General features: G+C 38.8%; 1 protein-coding gene across 3 annotated transcripts in view; it reads left to right on the forward strand.

The window, feature by feature from the left end:
* LOC124605260 (epidermal growth factor receptor substrate 15-like 1) overlaps positions 1–23303 on the forward strand; it is a 183136-nt gene that overhangs the window by 67163 nt on the left and 92670 nt on the right. For 2 of the 3 annotated variants that reach the window (XM_047136819.1, XM_047136821.1), the window contains exons 10-11: positions 16231–16320; positions 22046–22108. In XM_047136819.1, the coding sequence (XP_046992775.1) occupies positions 16231–16320; positions 22046–22108 (153 nt within the window). The remainder of the gene's footprint in view (positions 1–16230; positions 16321–22045; positions 22109–23303) is intronic. The other variant, XM_047136820.1, reaches the window with a different exon arrangement.

Genomic DNA, 23303 nt, shown 5'->3' on the forward strand with positions numbered 1-23303 from the left:
CTCTCTCAAAAGTCTCAATATTTCTGAGGGAATGTCATATGGTCTAGGGTTCTTGTTTTGACTTGGATCTTTCTGTTCCCTGCCAAATTTTTCTCCCAGTATCATATCTCCCTTCTTAACTTTTTAAGTACTGGCTCTTCCCTCTGTGTAATATTGTCTCTTTTGTGTTGATGGTTCTTTGCTGTGGTAGAAGTACTTTCAGCCAGACAGGACACCAGTTATGAAACACAGACAGCTTTATTATGGAAATATACTTAACTCGGTGACAAAACAGCGACAAGATGTGTAAATATGCTTGCCCCAGGGTCACGGTTTGTACCTCACTTAAGTCCAATACTGTGACAAGATATGTGAATATGCTAGCCCTGGTTACACAATTTGTACCTCACTAAAGTCCTGGGTGATTGTTCTGAACTAGAAACATGGTAACTGAAGTGATGCATAAACTTAAGGTAGCTGGCTTGGGGTGTAATGCAGGATTGAATCTAGACTCTCGGCACTGTATATAAATATTGGCATGGAGATACCACTTTGCACACTTCCCGAAGGTGTTGCTCTTTTGCTGGCCTTACATTGGAACCCAGTGTGCACCACTTAGCTGGCCTCCAATGATCTGTATGGGCAGTTGCTAGTGCCAACTGTTGAATCTCAGCTTGGGTTGCCTGGCACAGTGTGTAACAATGATTGACACCACGTTCCTCCCTGCCCCTGTACACCCCCCCCCCCCCCCCCCCCCCCCTCCCCCACCTCTGCACCATCATTGTGTACTGTGACGGCAAGGACAAGTAGTAGGGTTGGGAGATCTGGATTCAGACGCAGGTGAAAAGGCAAGAGTTGTGGTGATGGCGGATCGCAGATCCCCTTCCTCACGCTTCCATGCTCCTGGCAAGTGTTCAGAAACATCAGCCGAAGACCAGACACATTGTGCATGGTTGCACCCAAGAACTGTGAAGTTGCTGATTAAATATCTGCAACTGATGATGGTGAGGTGTCCAGAAAGGCAGCGGGTTTGAGCATTGCAGACCACTGTGGCAGGAGCTGTGGTACTGGTGGCAGCAGCAGAGGCCTTGTGTTGATCTCTGTGGGTGACTCACCCCAAGGGGAAGACTGCACTGGGCATGGGGAAGATAGGGATGGCTGGGACTGCAGAATCGTGTGAGGTTCAGCACCTGTGAACAAACATCTGCAGCAGTATCACACAGTGAAGAGAAGTGCAACTGATTCTAATGCTGCTAATGCACTCCAGACGATCCCCTCAAGACATAAAAGGCCCAAAGCACCTGTTCCCAATAATGAACACCCGATAGTACACTTTCCGCTGGGCCTGAACTTTGTGCACTGCAGAATAATGTAGGACTTCCGTGGTGCATGCATTAGACCATAACTGTAATTGTATGTGCAGCAAAGTGTGCTTCCAGTTGTGCACAGTACTCAGCCTAGTCATCCCACTGGCCATCAAAATCTCTGAATTCGGGTGCCAACATGGATGTTGCTTGTGGTGGTGGTGCTGCTGCTGCTGCTGTACACTGGAGCTGAAGAAACTGAGTAATGCATATGAGCACTGTTGTGTCTGCTGCCCTTGTAACTGTGAAACCTGAGTTAGCGACAGTTCCAACATTGGATTAGCCATGAAGACTAGCGACTACAGCCGCACATGAAGAGAGATGCTGCTGTACCTGCCAGCAACCTAGAACCAGACAGTTAGTGAAACAGAAACTAGCCACAGTCCCTTAGTAGAATAGGTAGCACGTAATAAAGACATATTGACAATGCCAGTTAAGCCCCTGGAAACACCAACTATTGCTGTTCATTGTCTGATCGTGTGGTGGTGGGAACCAACCGGGAACATTGTGCTGATGAAAAGTACCCTGTTGCCAACTTCGGTGTCCGGAGTTCAGCTGCTATGAGAGTGAGAGACCTTTAAGTAGACAGGACACCAGTTACAGGAACACAAAGAGCATTATTATGGAGACAAAATGGCGACAAGATCTGTGAATATGTTAGCTCTGGTGATATGGCTTGTACCTCACACAAGTCAAATCTTTAAATCTTAGGAGCAGCCGACGTCCAGGTCACAGTTATGTACTGGAAATATTTCAATGAAGTGCTGAATGAACTCGTGGAAGCCGACTCGAGCAAATACATGACCGCTTCCAAACACTTGGCACTGCACATACTTCCTGGAAGCGTTGCCCTGTTCATGGCTCTCCATTGGGAGCTAGTACAAACCGCTTGGCCAGCCTCTGGTGATCTGCACAGACAATTGCTACTGCCAACTGTTGAATCTCGGCATATGTTGCCTGGCATGGTGTGTGTAACAGTGGGTGATACCACAGCCTTCTAGTAAATTCCCTTGTACTGCCCTTGTATATATTTCTTCCACCTTTCAACTTTCCTTTCTTTGCTCAGTACTGGCTTGCCATGTGAGCTCCTGATATTCATACAGCTGCTTCCTTTTCTCAAAGATCTCCCCCCCCCCTCCCCTCCCCCCAATTGGTGGCACGTATTTATCTACTACCTAGTTTTGCATGCCTGTAGAGCCTGGCATTTATTCTCTAGCCATATCTGCTTAGCTGTTTGTTTATTGTGTCACTCAGTTTTAGGATTATGTGCCTCAGTCTTAAAAACTGAATCCTTATAAAATCATTTTGTTGTCTGTCTGTCTGTCCTACTGTTAAGAACTCATTTTCTCATGAACAGGTAGACGAATCAAGCTTAAATTTAAGTTTCTGAGTCAGTTCAATCAAAAGATGTGGGCGTTTATGTCACATATTTTGTATTTGATAACTCACTCATCAGAGCCTATAGGGTGCTTCCAGTTGACCTAGAATCATGAAATTTGGCAAGAAGCAACATTTCACACAAGTAGTAAAGGAAAAATTCCGAAAATTGTTAATTTGTAATTTATCACGTGAAAAAACATTTGTTGCCATTTTTATCTGTCTGTCTATTAAGACCCATATTTCTCTGGAACTAGGTGGCATAGCAATTTCAGATTTACGTCTCATATTAAGGTCTAAGATCCCTTGGTGGAATAAAAAAATTTAAGTTTCTAAGTCAATGCGATGAAAAGATTTGACCATTTATTTCACATAGTTTGAAACTCGCAGACTCGCTCATCAAAACCTGTAGGATACTTCCAGATGACCTAGAATCAGGAAATTCAGCAAGAAGCAGGGTTTCACAGTACAAGTAAAGTAAAAAATCAGAAACATGTTAAATTTTAATTGTGTCAAATAAAAAGTATCTTTTTGCCATTTGAGCATGCGTGCACCTGCTCAATTTGTTACAGTTTTATTTATTTTATTTTTTTTTTTAAATTTGTCACATAAATTCAATATTTCATGTGTCACACAAGGATTTTTACTGGGCCTCGTTGTTTTACATATTTGATCCTCTGCTGCCTTTTCTACTTCATGTCACGAAGCTATCCATTTGTCTTTTATTACATTTCTTTACCCAGTTTCAGCCAATTGTTGACCAATGCTTTCTTTCCATTCTGTAATGTATTTCAAACCTTACAATGTCTCCAAGCCACATGTACAACCATCTTACATGATTCTTAAAGCAAGTATTGTCAATGATTAAATTATGCTCTGTGCAAATTTCTACCATTTGGGTTCCTCTTTCATTCCTCTCCTTCCCCAGTTCACATTCTTATACTAATTTTCCTTCTCCTCCTTTCCCTGCTATTGAATTTCATTCTCCCATCGTATTTAAATTTTTCTCTCTCTTAAATATCGGAATAATTCCTTTTATCTCATCATACATTATTTCAATCTCATTGGCAGAGGTAGTTGGCATATAAACTTGTACTACTGTGGTGATTGTTGGCTTCATGTCTATCTTGGGTACAATATTGTGTTCACTATGTTGTTCATACTTACCCATATTCCATTTCCTTATTTATTATTAGACCTACTCCTGCATTACTCCTATTTGTTTTTTGTATAGACCTGTGTACTAACCAGATCAGAAGTCATGTTCTTCCTACTATACACTTTACTAGTTCCCACTATATCTATCTTCAGCTTACCCATTTCCCTTCCTAAATTTTCTTACCCATCTACCCAATTAAGCAGTGTAATGTTCCAGGCTAACCCACAGAATGCCAGTTTTGTTTTTCCTGATGGTATCGGAGATCCAAATGGGGGTTATTATACCTCTAGAATATTTTACACAAGAGGATAACAAAATCATCAAGCCATGTAGTAGAGCTGTATGTTGTCAGAAGAAATAACAGCTGTAGTTTTCCCTTGGTTTCAGCTGTTTATATTACTGACATGGCAAGGCCATGTTGGCTGAATGTTACAGGAATAGCCAGCCAGAACTCGAGGGAAGATATATTATAAAATGCCATGTATATGATTACTGATGAATTAGGTATTATGTCTCCACTAGAGTTCTGATTGGCTATTACTTCTGTATTTCCATAAGCTTCCCTGTTTAGATACCAATCTTACTTTAATTGCAAGAGATAGATACAGTAAACGGTGGATCAGTGCATTGTGCACTGAATATTACTGAAGCTTGTGGAATCAGGTTACAGTATTTACACACATTAAAGTAGACAAGTTAGAATTTTTGCGTTAACTCACCCTTTTTAGTATCTCTGAAATTTTGTTACATAATATTAATAAATTATTCTGAGTGTTCACAGTGGCATCTTCCTTTACAGACATCATCAGCTAACTATGTTGATCACTTTCAGATGTCTTCTTGTTCTTCATCATTCAGTGACAAGTGAAAATGAAGTGGGAGCAGAAATATAGTTTCCCGAGTGAGATTCTGTTCAGCTGTAAAATATGTCCGAACAAGAGTGTTCATACTACTACAAACCATAAAACAACATTGGTTAATTTAGGTCATAGTTGGATCAGGTGTAATATTACTACAGTTTTCTTAACTATTATCTTTGTAGGTACTTTGATATAGAGTTCCACTTCTATGAGCTGCTTTTTAACCAAGCCCTTTCTCTGTGCATTTTCTAGTGATGCCCAACAAAATAGTATTTAAACTAACATGTTTTGCCAGTATATATTTTTAGGTACAGAAACTTCAGGATTACGAATTGGTAATAATTCAACAAAAATAATCAGTTGTTTAAAATGTAATTTAATTGGTCAGATAAAAAATCTTCTTGCCAAGTGGCAGCAGGAGAACACACACGTAAGGGTGTCAAAGTTTGGCATTGAGAAGTCTGTGAAGGGTGATCCACAACATGAGACATGGAGTGCTGAATAGAAGAATTATTCTTTTTGCATGACAGTGTATGATCCCATATGCTCACAGCACACTGAATCAGTTGCCTCAGTTTGAATGGGAGATCACCACCCATCCACCCTACAGCTACAACCTCATGCCCAGTGACATCTCTAACACCACACTATTTTAGTAATATGGCGACAGTCTTAGAGCAGTAATATGGTGACAGTCTTGGTGAGTTCTCATGATATTATTTGTACTGCTCCTTGTGCCAGTGGATCCTCCTCCTAGCAGAAAGGTTGAAGGTGAAGCAGGAGAATTGAAGGTAAAGGACTGGTGAGGTTTAGGAAAAAGGATATAGTTTGGAAAATTTGCAGAGAACCCGAGGTCAGGGGAGACTTAGTTGACAGGATGATAAGGAAAGACTGATTGTTGGGAACTGCACCAGATGAGATTTGAAAACGTTACAAACTTATGCATGTACTGCTGCTGCAGCATGGAAAATGGTAATACTGTATCTTCTGAAGGTTGGAGTGATATCAAAGTAAGGAGAGCTCTTCCACCTTGCTGTGTTTGTCAGTTGACTGCAGTAATGACATGCATTTAGGATGCAGTTCTGTCATGCCTTTGTTCACAGCAGGTGCATGTTGTGCTGGGTAATGCACTTCCAGATGACTGAGCTATGTGAAGAACTTTGCTTAAATAAAGATCACACTTTCTAGAGCATTAGCCCAAACTTCCTTGCTGGAACTAGACACAGAATCTGAATTAAAGATTTATTGTGAGGCGTGTTACACTGTAGATTAAGACTTTGTGAGTTGGCTGACTAGGATTTATACAAATTGTTCGCTTTCTATGACACTGCTTAGAGCTTAGCCTAATAAATGCTACATGTGTTTGTATCTTGAAATGTGCATCTTTAATCACAGTTTCTCATTCCACATGTAATATAAATCAGTACCTTTTGTGGTTAAAATTATTTAAACACTGTTTGTAAAAGCCAGCACCTCTTATTTAGAAAGTCTGACCAATTTGTCTTTCTAGGCTTGAGAGTTCAGTAAATTTGTACATCTGATGTTGGTAAACATTCAACATTGATTCAAATTCATTTAGATTGTTGCGCTTGCAGTTGCCTTGTATCTGAGGGTACGGCTGCAAGCACTTCTAGGCTGGTATTAGTGCAGAATTTAATCATCCGCCCTAACATTCGTTTTTTTTCATCCTCTTTAAAATGACAAGTTCTATCATCTTAGTAGATTTCTTCCTCAGCAAATCGCGATTGGAACAGGCTCCAGGCAACCACGCACAATGCGTAGTAAAATTTTGTGTCATGAGCCACAAATCTGATTCATTACCTATAACCTTGTCCAGATGCATACCTTCGGATACATACATCCCATTCAAACAAATAGCTTACATGTATACACACTTATGTACTACTACATATATTCAAATGCATACAAATGAAATGCAAATGCATAGGAATTGAAAATCAAATCCTAACTACACTTACACTATAACTTATAAACTACTATCTATTTACAATTCAGTCGAGTTTTTTACTCAGTTAAATATCAGTTTCTTTGTTCAGAGATATGAATGGCATTATGTCCTTATGAGGGTACAACCCTTGCACCTTCTGTGTCTCTGGGTGTGCCAACAGGTAGCACCCATCATGTGGTACATTATTATGTGTGGCCAGGTATATAAAATTTGCCACTTTTTATTTATTCTTTTGATACTAGAAGCCTTGGGGGTGGTTTTTCAACATAGCCAAATCTCCTATTCTGTAGGTATATATTCGATTCAGATTTCTTTCAAACTTCGCTTGGGATTCACGGCATAGGCTTGAACCATTTATCATCAGGTACATTTGTCATGACAGTTTCACAGGGTGTGTATCCTGTGGACTTGTGTGGTAAACTGTTTGTGCATCTTTTGAAAGATGGGTTCAAGTTCCACCCACTTAGTCTGTTGGTTAGCTGCGTAGGTTATAATGTATCTATTTAAGTCACAAAAACATTGTGCTATGGGATTTATGCTAGGATTAAAATTTTCAGGCCTGGTCCATACGGATATAATTACATTGTTAATATCCCGCACGTCCAACACCAATCTGATACTGCCATCTGCTTTTGTTACAGGTAGCAGCAGGCTGCTATAAGGTGACATTGATGGATCTATGATCCACCAATGCAGCATTCTCTCTATTTGCCTCCCCATGGCTTACTTTTTTTGTCCAAGGCATAGAGTATGTAGCTCTACAGAAAGTATTGTGTGGTTTTACTTGCATATCGAATTCGTATCCATGAATAATTCTGAGTTTTACAGAAAATACTCTGACAAATTCGTGCAACAACTGTTTAAGTTCAGCTTGTTGTTGCTCACTCAGATAGGCTGATTCAGCTACCTTTTCATTGAGTTTTTGTTTTATGGTGACAGTTTCTTGTGCCCAGCCGGGTTCCTGTTCGTTATCGTTCTCCATGGAGACACTATCTTTAATGCACATTGTGTGTGGATCATCTATGGTTATGTGGACATGCCAGCAATAACTCACATAATTATCCGGGGTCCTAATTAGTGCCAGGTCAGTTCATCAGTTTTGGTAGAATAAGTTCCAGATGGCTTGGGAGAGGTCTATTTTTGCCTTCATTTGCCTAAGCACATCCAACCCGAGGATTCAAGGTACCACTAGGTTCTTTACCACTAGGGATAAGCACTTGATGGCTTTGTTTTCCATGGTTATCTCAGCCTGCACCTGCTTTTTATGATTTGTACCCTGCCCCATAAAGCACCTACCACCTATTACACTACTCTTCCGACAGAATTTGCAATCTCCTCACCCGATCTATACATTTAAACAGCTGTTCATCAATAACTGAGACACTAGCCCCTGTATCCAGAATCACTGTCACCAGTATGCCATTTATTTGCCCCATGGTCTAGGGGTAGCGTCTTTGATTCATAATCAAAACATCTTCGGTCCCGGGTTCGATCCCCGCCACTGCCTAAATTTTGATAAATAATCAGCAATGGTGGCCGAAGACTTCCGGCAGTACAGTTGAAGAGGAATGGACATCTCTAAAAATGGCCATCACAGAAGTTGGGAAGGAAAACATAGGTACAAAGAAGGTAGCTGTGAAGAAACCATGGGTAACAGAAGAAATACTTCAGTTGATTGATGAAAGGAGGAAGTACAAACATGTTCTGGGAAAATCAGGAATACAGAAATACAAGTCGCTGAGGAATGAAATAAATAGGAAGTGCAGGGAAGCTAAGACAAAATGGCTGCAGGAAAAATGTGAAGACATCGAAAAGATATGATTGTCGGGAGGACAGACTCAGCATACAGGAAAGTCAAAACAACCTTTGGTGACATTAAAAGCAACGGTGATGACATTAAGAGTGCAACGGGAATTCCACTGTTAAATGCAGAGGAGAGAGCAGATAGGTGGAAAGAATATATTGAAAGCCTCTATGAGGGTGAAGATTTGTCTGATGTGATAGAAGAAGAAACAGGAGTCGATTTAGAAGAGATAGGGGATCCAGTATTAGAATCGGAATTTCAAAGAGCTTTGGAGGACTTACGGTCAAATAAGGCAGAAGGGATAGATAACATTCCATCAGAATTTCTAAAATCGTTGGGGGAAGTGGCAACAAAACGACTATTCATGTTGGTGTGTAGAATAGATGAGTCTGGCGATATACCATCTGACTTTCGGAAAAGCACCATCCACACAATTCCGAAGACGGCAAGAGCTGACAAGTGCGAGAATTATCGCACAATCAGCTTAACAGCTCATGCATCGAAGCTGCTTACAAGAATAATATACAGAAGAATGGAAAAGAAAATTGAGAATGCGCTAGGTGACGATCAGTTTGGCTTTAGGAAAAGTAGAGAGACGAGAGAGGCAATTCTGACGTTACGGCTAATAATGGAAGCAAGGATAAAGAAAAATCAAGACACTTTCATAGGATTTGTCGACGTGGAAAAAGCGTTCGACAATATAAAATGGTGCAAGCTGTTCGAGATTCTGAAAAAAGTTGGGGTAAGCTATAGGGAGAGGCGGGTAGTATACAATATGTACAACAACCAAGAGGGAATAATAAGAGTGGACGATCAAGAACGAAGTGCTCGTATTAATAAGGGTGTAAGACAAGGCGGTAGCCTTTCGCCCCTACTCTTCAATCTGTACATCGAGGAAGCAATGATGGAAATAAAAGAAAGGTTCAGGAGTGGAATTAAAATACAAGGTGAAAGGATATCAATGATAAGATTCGCTGATGACATTGCTATCCTGAGTGAAAGTGAAGAAGAATTAAATGATCTGCTGAACGGAATGAACAATGAGTACACAGTATGGTTTGAGAGTAAATCGGAGAAAGACGAAGGTAATCAGAAGTAGTAGAAATGAGAACAGCGAGAAACTTAACATTAGGATTGATGGTCACGAAGTCAATGAAGTTAAGGAATTCTGCTACCTAGGCAGTAAAATAACCAATGATGGATGGAGAAAGGAGGACATCAAAAGCATACTCGCTATGGCAAAAAAGGCATTTCTGGCCAAGAGAAGTCTACTAATATCAAATACCGGCCTTAATTTGAGGAAGAAATTTCTGAGGATGTACGTCTGGAGTACAGCATTGTATGGTAGTGAAACATGGACTGTGAGAATCGAAGCATTTGAGATGTGGTGCTATAGACGAATGTTGAAAATTAGGTGGACTGATAAGGTAAGTAATGAGGAGGTTCTGCGCAGAATCGGAGAGGAAAGGAATATGTGGAAAACACTGATAAGGAGAAGGGACAAGATGATAGGACATCTGCTAAGACATGAGGGAATGACTTCCATGGTACTAGAGGGAGCTGTAGAGGGCAAAAACTGTAGAGGAAGACAGAGATTGGAATACGTCAAGCAAATAATTGAGAACGTAGGTTGCAAGTGCTACTCTGAGATGAAGAGGTTAGCACAGGAAAGGAATTCGTGGCGGGCCGCATCAAATCAGTCAGTAGTCTGATAAAAAGGCAGCCTGCACAAGTTCTACTTCTGATTGTTCCATTTGTCACGGATCAATCGTCAACTCCTCTCTGATGTCACAATCATCACTGTATCATAATAAATTAATATTCACATTCTGTCTGCCCCCCCCTCTTTTGTCTTGCCGACCGTCTGGGAAGGGTGTACAACAATTGGCCAGAGTTCAAACTCTGTCACATGCTGCCGGTACCTGATCCATCACATCAGTTATCCTTACACTGTCCTTCGCAGTACAAGGTGAATTTTGTGACACATACACTTGTGACTGACCACTTCATGGCTGTAGCGGGGGCGGTGGCATCGAAATCACATTAATGTGGTTAACGGGTACATGGCCTGCTGGCATTGCACGTTGCGACTGCCAGTTAGTCGGCCCTGTCCGTTGCCACTGCTCATTACTCGTCCGCATGTTTTTATTAGCAAAGGGGGTATTACCTCTTCCTCCACTTCTTCTCTTGGATAAAATTCTCCCCTCCCTTTTGGTTGGAGGCTGGCTCGCATTAGCATAATGATTACCATAATACCCGCTGTGATGCCAGTTACCACTGCTGCTGGCACATGTTTGTCTTTTTATTATAGTTGTCCCCACGAGGGTATTTACTACTATGTGCAAATCCGTTCTTTCATAGAATGCCATTGCTTGATTTTGTATTTTATTGCTCACCTGACCATTATTTGAATTCCCGTATTCATTTTGTCGGGCATCGTCTTGAATAAGGTCAAGGGAATCAATTGTGCCCACAGATTGTTCAAACATTTACTAATTTTTTGCAAATAGTGTTCGGTAATTTTCATTTTAAAATTCACAAAACATTCCGCACCTGCATTGGTTCGTCGCAGTATCGGGTCTCATTTAAGTATCGTTCAAAATACTTTAGGAGATTTCAGCATCTGGTATTGAAAGGCTCGGGGTTATAAACCTGTTTTGTAGTCTTTCTTATACTGACAGAGACCAAAACATTGCCAGGAATTTACTTTCAAAATCTGAAAACATTGGACACTGATCGGCAATTTCCATTGCCTACAGAGCTGCATCACCAGTTATAAAGGATATTACAAAGTGTATCTTCAGTTGTTCAGTCCAAGATAAGGGCAACACATTTCTGAAACTTTTTACAAAAATCACTGGGTGAAGACTTTTCTTTTCGTCATTGAAAGTTTGGAATTGGCGGTGCCTAATCGAGGACTCCTCATGTGCTACAATTGGTAGCACACCTGCATCTGTCACAGCAACAATGCATGGAGATAGTGGCTGCATATTCTCATAGGCTGATTTCTCCATTCCGGCAATACTAATTGGTACATTTCCATACTGCTCTTTTCTTGGCGGTCTGTGGGTCACATGCAGTGGCTCCGCCACGCAATACTGTAATTGTACCCCAACATCAAGTCGACCCACAACTTCTGACACGCTCGTCAGTGCATTGTTCCAAACCTTGTGTAATATCAACAACAGTTTTGCTGATGATTTTCACTTGGCTCTCCAAGACTTTATGTGCCTTGTCAGGCTGGTCTACTTTATCATCTAAATTTGAAACTTGTTGCAGGATGTCTCTGTCCTGTACTACAAGTTCTGCAACTTGATCTTTGACAACATCGATTTCTTGTGACAGATACGAAGCAATTGTGTTGTCGTGTTGGTCGAGAAGCTCATTGAACTTTGTTAAAAATTGAGCATCTCGCTCTTGCACTCTTTTTTTCGCGAGCAATCTGTTCCAGTCTTTCCCTATCTTCAAGTTCATTGTGCTATAATCTCTCCTTTTCATCACGATGTTCATCTCCCAAGTCTAAAAGCACTGCAAGGAAGTATTGTAAAGGTGGTGATGTTGGTAACACATCAGCTGTCAATGTTGTTGCATCACATTTCTCTACACTATCAGCCGTGTGAATTTTTCTACTCATTTGAGTGTGTTCACTAGAATCGAAAGATACATTATCTGTGCAGTGTCACTCATTTTCCACTTCAGGAATTCGAGAGGTTGACGATTTGCCTTGTTCGTTTAATGCAAACTCTTGCACATCATCAGCTGCTTCAAATTTGGACATATTCTTGTTCTCTACTCACTTATCCTTGTGTGTCTTAACTATCGTTACTCAGAATCAATTTCACTGTCTCAGCAAAGACACACAGAAAAATATGATGCACAAAAATAGCACATCCAAGAAACGCTTAAATTACCCAAAACACACAGAAAAATATTGAACATATCCTAAAGAAACTCTGTATAGTGCATGTCAAGATAAATGTGTCCTACACCAGTAAATGACTTTTCACAGTACACCTTAAGCAACACTCTTGCAGTGTACTGTTAATATGCTTAACACTGCATAAATGATTATTTAAACTTTATTACACACGTATGAGTCTCCCATGTAATCAAACTTTACTTTACCTAATTGCCACACATCAGATTGTGTGACCTATTTGACTCAAAATCCTTAAGCTATGTTACACACAGTGAATGAAGTTTTAGTAAATGAATCTTTCGAAAAATAGTTGTGACAATACTACTATATTCACTTTAAGCACAACACTGTAATTAATTTTAGACAACACAGTCAGCACATTGCATGGCCCCCAGATACCTTTCCTTCTCTTGGCTGCCAGCCCAGAGGCACATGCACTTGCACCCTTACCTTTTGTAATTGGTTTTTGAATGCTGCCGTTTATCTCGGTTGAGACACCTGCTATACTGTCATAAAGCTGCAGACCCAAACTCTCCACTGCAGCAGTCTTGTCTATCAGATTTGACTCTCTCTCAGGTGCAATGAATGGTGGTATGTTACATGAAACAATGTTAATGTACATAATTAACTTATGCACCATACTCATTATTACATACATAAAATATATTTCATAAATATACTTTGAAAAAAATTTCTTTGAAAGTCAGATATACTTCAGATTGGTATTATGTACTCATAGTTATGTTGGTATTATGTACTCAATAATTATATAGGTACATTAGTAGATAAATTCGGGCCCCTAAGTTCTGGGCCCCAGTTGTGGTGGTATATAAAAAAATAATGGTTTTATTTGGTGGGTGATAATACGAGGGTTGGAGCTTAAATAGTGGCAACTATTTATTCACAACCGATACAAAAGAGTTACATGTTTGCACCTGTTACTGTCCTTCAAAGTAGTCATCAGCATTGTGTAGAACCTGTTGCCACCGATGTGGAAGGCGTAGTATACCGTTAGCAGAGCCTGTTCTGTTGATGGTGCGAATGGAGCTGTCTACTGCCTGTTGAATCTCTGGAACAGTTCTAAAGAGAATGCCACGAAGAGGTTCCTTAATCTTTGGAATCAAATCAAAGTCACAAGGACTTAAGTCGTATTACTGTTCGTTTTTGGAGCATCACCTATGACCAGCTTTGCGAAAGAAGTGGCGACACTTTCTGCGCAACCCACCTGTCATTTTGCACGACATTGCGTGGCTGCATACAGCACAAGATGTGGGTGCTCTGTTCGGTTGATGGGACTGGGAAGTACTGTACCACCCACCATACTCCCCATACTTAGTCCTTGTGACTTTGATTTGATTCCGAAGATGAAGGAACCACTTCATGGCATTCGCTTCAGAACTGTTCCAGAGATTCGACAGGCAGTAGACCGCTCCATTCACGCCATCAACAGAACAGGCTCTGCTAACTGTGTACTATGCCTTACACGTCACTGGCAACGGGTTCTACACAATGCTGGTGACTACTTTGAAAGACAGTAACAGGTGCAAACATGTAACTCTTTTGTATCAGTTGCGAATAAATAGTTGACACTATTTAAGTTCCAACCCCCATATTATGTAAAACTGTAATTTCCTATTTCTGTTGTGGTATTTGATTTAAAGAGAAATACTCATCATTAGCATTGGGCTCTGATTTTAGCTAGTATGAGACTGTTAAACAAACTCAGTACCACCACAAGCATTTACGTAGACCTTGGATTTTCTATGGTGCGACTTACCGCCTTCTACAGTTAAGTTTGCGTAAGTGGTTGCAATTATTAATAAAATTCTGCATATATTACTCAGAATGTTGTAATAAAAATTAGTTCTTCGATCCTGATGGCAAGTGGTTTAATTATGTACTAATTTTAAAATGACAATTAATACTTGAGATATTTCTGTTTTCATGAAAAGTAATAAATTGCTTTAATTATTTTTCATTAGCAAGGCAAAGCTAAGGAAATTCTCGTCATCTGCCATTAAGCAGCCAATCGAAAATTTACTGAACTCAATACAACAAAAATATTAACGATTGAAGCTTTAATTTAATTTAACTGTCTTTAGAATATTGAATCAGAAAAACGGAGAACTCTTCTGCATTTACATTTACGTTAATGAATGATTTATTAAGAATAATTGTTTTGCTGGCGTAATGGCCGACCTATGCTGCAAGAGAAATGGTGGTCCCCTCAGGAGCACACGATAAAACAACAAATTTACACAAAATATTGATTCACTAATATGAGAGGTGTGAGCTTTACAAAAAATAAATGTTATTACTTAGAAGTATTATTTATATTCTGAATAGTTTTACAGAACTTGCACACAATTATATCCAGCGTACAATGGCATCTATCACCCATACAAGAATCGAAGACGAGAGTGTGTAACGTGATACAATGCCTCTGGTCTTTTTCATTGACCAACACAGATAAAATACAGAAGGTTCAATATCATTATCTTTAGTTCCCTAGAAATAATTTATTTTTCTTCCGAATGTCAGTGTTCATTGCGCAAAAAACATCGCACTTTAACATTTCTAGCATCACATGATGAATTAATCAGAATACAAAAACATTTTTTTTTAATAAATAAATGTATGTGGTGTTCCACTACACTATGACACTGGTTAGAGCAGCTGATACTTGTGTTTGTATCTTGAGATGTGTAGGCAGTGAATTATGTAAGACATAGAAAGACAACCTCCTAAGTTCTACTAGTAGTTGAAATTAGTGAGCCAACTCATTAAATGTGACTAGAAGACAGTAATAAAACAGACAGAAGAAGAGTACCTGGAATGTTACTAGCTTCGGAAACCATTGGAGATGTGTGTTCCAAGTTCGTTACAAATTGTCAAATGCCAGAAATGTAGATTCTGGCAATGCTGGTATAGAGGTACCGGTGGTCTTGATGCTGTTGGTGGAACATTGTCCTTCTCTGCTGTGCACATTAACAGGCCACTGTGCTGTTTCCCATAGACCTTGAATTGTCTCTGAATTAGCTGGTTATTCTTGTTATGACATCAGCTGATGCTGATTCAATAAGCTTTGCATCCGTGATGAAGATAATATGTGATAGTTTGATTTTCTAATTGCTGCTCAAGTGTCCTAGCCTGACATTAAATTAGGCAAATCAGTGCCACAAACTGCATAGTGTCTGGAAACCAAGATGCATATATTCGATGCATCTAGAAAAGTGCTCATAAATTGTGTCAAGGCATGTACTGAATTAATCTGCATCGAATTGACTGGCCTGAAAAGATGTGTGTACTTGGATAACACTTCCTCGAGCATTGTACAGAAAGGCGTGCAGCATTAAGCATGTTTCATTTTCAATAGAGTTCCAGCAGAACAAAAAGTATCGAGTGATGAACGCAAACTATTCAAATCTAAATTGGAAGTTTCCCTCCTAGTGCACTCATTCTACTCTGCAGAAGACTTCTTCGCAGTAGTTGAGAACTTTTCTCTGTGATAGTCATTTGTTTGTATACTCTCTGTTTAGTGTTATTTATTAATAGTTCAAGTCTTTGTTTAAAAATTTTGTAATTGGTATTCTATAAACTATTTATGGTCTCATTTGGCTTGCATGGTCCCACAGAACCTGACAAATAAAGAAGCAGGAGAAGTAGTAAACAAGCCACATCAAAATTCTTGAATGTCTGAAAAATTTCAACTCTTGTGGATTCTTTAAATGAAGCTTCAAAATTTTTACAGATGTCTGTAAAAGAGTTACAGTATCTTATAATTTTCTCTTTGTTACAGAGTGAGCTGGATACTTTAGCTGCCACATTAAAACAGTTGGAAAACCAGAAAGGTGAAGCACAAAAGAGGCTTAATGATTTAAAGAGCCAGGTAAAACATATTTTTTATTTGTAGTCCGCACTGTTTTTCAGAATGCATGCTCAGCTTGTAATATGGTGCTTCTTGAAATGCTTTTATGATTTGGATTTTGTTTGTGACAGATGAGGAAAAAATGTTTTCTTTTCTCTTTATAATTTTAATTAAAAAAATCTAATGATTGCGATGCTTCTTTGGTTTTAATCTGTACCTGTATAAAAAGTGCACTATTTACATAAGAGTTGCACTCTTATATCTAATACTAGAAAGAAAACTCTGTGGACAATATCATGAACATTCAGTTAAGAATGATCAAATCCCGAAACAGAATCAATTGCCGTCGCTGCAGTTCTCTGGAAGTTTTCGGCACTTCCATCAGTCATGTGAAGAAGTAAATAAGACTGGAAGTACAAGTAGACAGTGGGCATACAGAGTGAAATGTTGCTCTGAACTTTTAAAGATGATCACAAGACACAAAACAGAAATAATGTGGTGAAATTATGCATAATGTTAGCAGACACATACAAGTAAAAAAAAGATTCTACCTTTTGGAACTGTCAGATCCTATTCTTGTGAGGTATAGTTTGTGGTGAGTGGTGGGAGGGGGGGGGGGGGGGGGTTCAGTTAGAAAGGAAGAGTGACTCACTCAGACTCTAAGATGAGAGGTGTCTGAGTGACTTGACCCTCCTTTGTAAGCTTCCCCAGTCTTGTCCCTCATTCCTTTCTAGGAAAGGAACCAACTGCTCCAAAAACAAGGTTGTTCTTCCACTCCACCCCCACGCCCTTCGCCGCCTGCCCTCCACCGCCACCACAATCATGTTGGAAGTTTTTGGAATGATGCATCCGGAAGATAAGTGTTGCCTGGCCATTCTGATTCATTGCAATTTCACAATTGCAGAGAAACACAGATAGAATGAAAGTACGCATAAAAGTATAAAGAGGAAGGCAAGGTCTGAAAAACACAAGTACAGAAGTAGAAGCAAATAATGTAATGAAAAGTTAATACTAATAAGTTGAATGATTGTAATACTAATTTAGGAAGCTGAACAAAAATTGCCAGACAATTGAGGGCACACTTATTAAAGCCCACTTAGGTGTATGCAGCTTTTGTGTTGCAGTTTGCATTGGTATGTATTTGTGCGGGAATGATGGGAAGTGAACACAGTGAGTTAGTTAAGAGTCAGATGATCAGATTAGATAGCAGAACCAATGAGAAAATAGTGTTTGATAAATGTCGTCATGGTGTGGAGGAGGGTGTCAAATTACATGGAAATATAAAGAACTACATTGTGCAGAATGTTGTATAAAACAGAATAGTCTGTAAAATTTAAGCTATACTCTTTAGGTTCCTGTGTAAGCATAACCTCGGAAATTGGGACATTTTGAAAATACCCCACAAAGTTTTTGAAACAACCTTTGTGATACACTGCGATCAGTCAGCCATCTCACCCAGTTTTCCTTCAGTCACATTCGTTGGCTTCACCAACTCGCAACCACACGCTAACATTTCCTTGTAACCTACACCTCAGGCTATGCTACAGATCAGTCCAATACTACAGCCCAATTCTCCTTCAGTCACATTGATTGGCTTAACCAACTCGCAACCAATCTATAACATTGAAATACAAAACAATATCCCATGATATATTGTCATATTCTGAGAATCAAGAGAATACAAGACATACATGCTAAAACCAGTAGTAACTTTATAATCTATAAAAGCCAGATCAATAATCATCAGTCTCCCACTATCCATATAGAAAACAAAAGTAATCAATTCACATCTTCTGCTGAAACAAGTAATTAAGTTCAGCAATTCACATTGGCTACTATATACTATCGCTTGATTGCCTACGACCAACGAAAACCAATTGCCAACAACACCACACAGCAGAAGAGCCGCCAACACTGTAAATGCACTGTCTTATTTATATATGCTTTCCTCTTCAAGATTATATAAGTGTTTTGGAAATGATATGGATAAACATGTAGTTTCATTAGATTGTGTAGAACAGAGCTCATGACATAGGTGTCCATGTTGTGGGTTGGCAGGAGAGCCAACACCGTATTATTAGAGGAAGCCGAAAGGCACGCGTTTTAGCTCACGCAGGCTGGCGTGAGGTCTGGTACAGGACAAGGAAATTAGACTTCAGAAAAACGGACGTATCTGGTGGAATACTTAACTTTAATCCATTAATGATAAGTGTCGCTCTTGACGGTACATGATTACAGTATCAGTAGTATCTGGTAATGGCACCTTGCTAGGTCGTAGCAAATGACGTAGCTGAAGGCTATGCTAAACTATCGTCTCGGCAAATGAGAGCGTATTTTGTCAGTGAACCATCGCTAGCAAAGTCGGTTGTACAACTGGGGCGAGTGCTAGGAAGTCTCTCTAGACCTGCCGTGTGGCGGCGCTCGGTCTGCAATCACTGATAGTGGTGACACGCGGGTCCGACGTATACTAACAGACCGCGGCCGATTTAAAGGCTACCACCTAGCAAGTGTGGTGTCTGGCTGTGACACCGCAGTCCACAAAGGCAAAACCTAGCAGAATGACTCTTGTTGACCTGTCGACCATATTACAGATATTAGTTGTACAACAGGAGGCTTTTCTAACAGATGAGGGAACATTTCTAATTCAGCTGGCACCGTGTTAGGGCATGGACCTTTTTTTTTTTTTCATCTGTTACCTCTCTCTTATCACCTACTGAGCAGATTCTATCCATTGTGGTACAGTATTTTGTAATAATGTAAATGTTCTTCTCAGATGTGAATGAGTGATCATTTACTTTTTAGGTTGACTAAAGTTTGCCAAAGAAATTTGCTTACATGTAAGCTCATCTAGGTAGTTTTAGGAAGCAGAAGTGTTCATCAACTTCTTTGCACAGTTAAAGACCCTGTATGAGAACAAATTTTTTCTGTCATGAAGTTAAACGATACAGAGAAGAAAATGTCTATTGTTGAAGGGATGGCACCTGCAATAATTAAGATAGTTGTTGATAGGTTAATTCTGTGTAATATTGCAGAAGTGACTGCCACTTTGCTCAACATACATGTTCAGGAAGGTAGTATGCTTTCTGAAGAAAGGCAAGTGCAAATTTATTGATAGTAAAAGTATTTAATCAGATAAAGAAAATTCGAAGAAAATGTTGCAGCCCTCTAAGCGTCATCCAAATAACTGAACCAAAGTAACTAGTGAAAATTTTATGAGAGTGATGAGGAAAGTATATTGTGCCCACTATTGCTGATCTGATTAGTAGCAGACAGGTTGTAAGCTTTGTTACTATTATAGGAACAGCAATCACAAGGTTGTAAGTTCAGCACTTATTCTTAAGAGAGTTCTCTGCGTATCATCATTTAACACCCCCCCCCCCCCTCCCCCCTCTAGAAAATATCTGGCTGTCCTCCAAACTACTTGAGATAAGACTTTTGTGAAAACTAGATTACTCTACCCAACTTTTGGTAGTTTAAACATATTTTACTGAACTGGAGTCCTGGACATCAATAATAATAATAATAATAATAATAATAATTTAAAAAAGAAACTTTTTTTTCCACCAGTTATCCTTTCAGGGAATTGTAATCATTGTTAAGGAGCCTTCAAACCTCAGAGATGGGTTGTACAGACTCAAGAGATATGATACCAGATTATGAGGCTGTATGTCAATCATTCCAAAAACTTGGCAACAGAAGCTAAGACCCTAAAAACAACAACTTTCGTGGTTGTACAAGCGTTTAGAAGAATCAAATGTGTTCAGTAATCCCTTTTGTGTCAGACTGGCAGATGTACTGCTATCCTGATGTATTTTTAATATGATGATTTAACTACAGATGTACAGGAGTTCGATTCTGCTAGAAAAAGAACGCTAAAATAATCACTTGAGAGATAGTAGGTCGTACATAATTTGACGGGTTAAAAAGAGTGCATTCTGTGAATATTGGGGTAATTTTGGGGAGGCAATACAGGATGTAAGGAACTGCTGGAAAACTGTTAACATTTCTGCAGAACTGATGGGTTTCACTGTGGTTACAAAGAAAACTTTTCTTGGTGGGATAGAGAGTTTGGTGGCAGTCGGGCAAGTTTGGACAGCCAGGAATTGAATCTAAAAAGCAGGTTTTGTGACAGTTGTGGATTGACATGAAAGAATAACAGTGTAGCTACATAGTCTGAAATTTACTCCAGTACACCTACAGTTTGGAGAAGAAAGGTAAACACAGAAAATATGTAGACTAAATTCAAAAAATATCTAGATGTACACAAATACAGCAGTTATTTTAAAGCATGAGCTGGATGTTAATTGACTCTTTATGTTGCCCCACCATGAGCATAACTTTGAATGTGCCCATCATGCCCATTTAAATAAAATCTGAAGGTGACAGTTGTCAAAAAGGATTTTAGTTAGACTCCATATGAACGTACAAAGCAGTCAGGGAGTTTTCATCCATCATTTATTTGAATGAAAAATGAAAAGCTGTACGCATACAGTTTTTCTGTGTATGACATAAAGTGAAAATATTGAGATATTTCAGTTTGTCATAGTGAGCACAAAGACTCCTGTAATGGCATTAATTCTTAGATCATCCTCATTTTGTGATTTCATACATGATTTCTTTTCCCGAGGTCAACTTATGTGTCTGTTTTATGTATTGTTGCTCAGTCCTCTTTGCTGATGATGGCATTTTTTATTGATTTATATTTTATAATTACTTTGGTATTGTGGCATGGGTAAAAGTCCTGACCCCACTGAAAAAGTCATCAAATGTTTGCTGCTTATATTTCCATGTTACCTACATGTCAGGCTATGCTACAGATCAGTCCAATACTACAGGCCAGTTCTCCTGCAGTCACATTCCTTATGAATGTGCATTTTATGCATAATTATGTGAAAAAAGTTGCACTGAAATATTGTTCTTGATCCATTCTTGAAGCATAAGTAGAAACATTTCCTGTACATCTAATCACAGTTGATTACCAGGTCTCCATGAAGATTAATTAAACATACTGATCAGAAGATTTAGTTGGATTTTATTTTATCTATGGTCATACTCAATCCTTTACTTCTAAATTTTTTTATAAATGCCTTTATTTTTATTGTAAAAAGTTGAAAAAAATAAAAAATTACACCTGTAGAGTGCCTGAAACTCACTCGATAATTGTACTTTTGATGTGATTTTGTGTGGCAGATCAAAAACAAAAGAGTTTTCTTGTGACAGTCTTCTGTATTTTACACAGACTGAACACACAAGTTTCTAACGTTCTTATGTACTCAATGCCTTATCTCTTGAGAAATATGTTTCAACTTAACGATTACAATACTTATAAATTTGATTGAGCTGTAGTGCATGAATATTATATTGGACAAACGGTTTGAAACTGTAATGCATCGTCCTTGGTAGAAGACTACTTGAATTTTTGCTTCTTGAGATTTGTTTACAGCATTATTTTAGCTAAAAAAAACTATTATTTGGGCCATTGCTGTTATTGTAGACATTTATGTTTTTTCAGATACATGTAATGCACTGTGCCTGTTAGACTTAATTGCACAAATGGCAGCTTGAATTCATTTTGTTTGTTTGCACTTCGATTTCTGTAAATAATATGCATAATGTTTCCTAATTTGCAAACCATATATACAATTTTGCAGTATTTTTGTTTCTTGTAATGTGTTATTATATTGACTTGGCCAAGCATGGTATTTTATATTCATATTATGTTTGCTTTTATTTTAATTTTGCTTAGAAAACATCTGTAGAGAAAGAACTTAATGACATCAAGCAGGCATTGGAAGAAGAGCAAGCCCAGGTAATAGATTTTTATTTTTTAAATGCTGTGGCAGATGTAGTTGTAGCTTAAAGTAATTGTAGATACCCCCACTAGTTTACTTTGTGTCTTTATTGTTGAATAATAATAGAGAGAGAGAAGGTTGGGTGGGGGTGGGGGTGGGCATAAGGTAGCATTTTTAAATATTCAAAATTTCTGTTCAGTGAGCCAGTCATAATTTCATTACATACTTTACAGAGACTGAAAGGAAAAAATTCGAATGCTGTTACTTTGTCATCAACAAAATTACAAATGTAGTACAGAAACAGTAGCAATAAATTTCCATCAGATTCGTTATACTGTATTTCTTCAGTACTTACACAGTAAAGTGATAAAATTGATTTGTGAAATTGTTCAGAAGAGTTTTGTGATTGCTGTAGATATGTAAGGGGAGGGAGTTTGAGGAACATAATACAAAGCGTTCTTGCAACCAGAGTTTTTGATCAAGAAATTAAACTTTGTACAAGTTTTGTATACTCACAAGGGAGAGTCCTCAGAGAGCCAACCAATTCAGGTACCGTTATTCAGCAGGTCACTGGTGCACATCATAAAATGAAATACTGTTAGATATTTTGCTGCACAACCCCTGGTTTTTGAGAAACTATCCCTAAAGTTCATGATGCGCAGTCGACTCAGAATTGACAGGATCGATAGATACTTGAAAACTGAGCATTTTTAATTAATACATATGAGTCTACAAACACCTATTTTCCTGGAAATCAAGGAAAGAAACTTTCTTGACTGCAGCTTAAGTACCCACAAGGTATGCGCAGTTAAATGAAACTGCTCCTGATGTAGTGATCAAGAGGTCTAGGTGTGGAGTGTTGTATATTTTCCATTTCAAAATTGATAGGTATAGGAGGGTTAATAAGGTAAGTGAACGAATAGGGAATAATAAGGTAGGCAAGTAATTTTTCCGAGCAATATGGATCAGTAAAGAATTAAAAATGTAATCCTGGTCGATTTACGATCTCTCTTTCGCTCACTCTGTTCCATGTCCTCAATTACCTACAATATAAACATTCAAAGCAAATATACTTGCGGTATCAAGATCATCTAGTGAATGGAATCTTCATGTAACTACATCTTTCTTTCGGAAGATTCTAGAATTCTCCGCTCCACACCCAGACGCCTTGGTCCCTATGCCAGTGATGGTTTTGTTTAACAGCAGATATCT

This window comes from Schistocerca americana, chromosome 3 (assembly GCF_021461395.2).
Source record: "Schistocerca americana isolate TAMUIC-IGC-003095 chromosome 3, iqSchAmer2.1, whole genome shotgun sequence".
NCBI classification, from domain to species: Eukaryota; Metazoa; Arthropoda; class Insecta; order Orthoptera; family Acrididae; genus Schistocerca; species Schistocerca americana.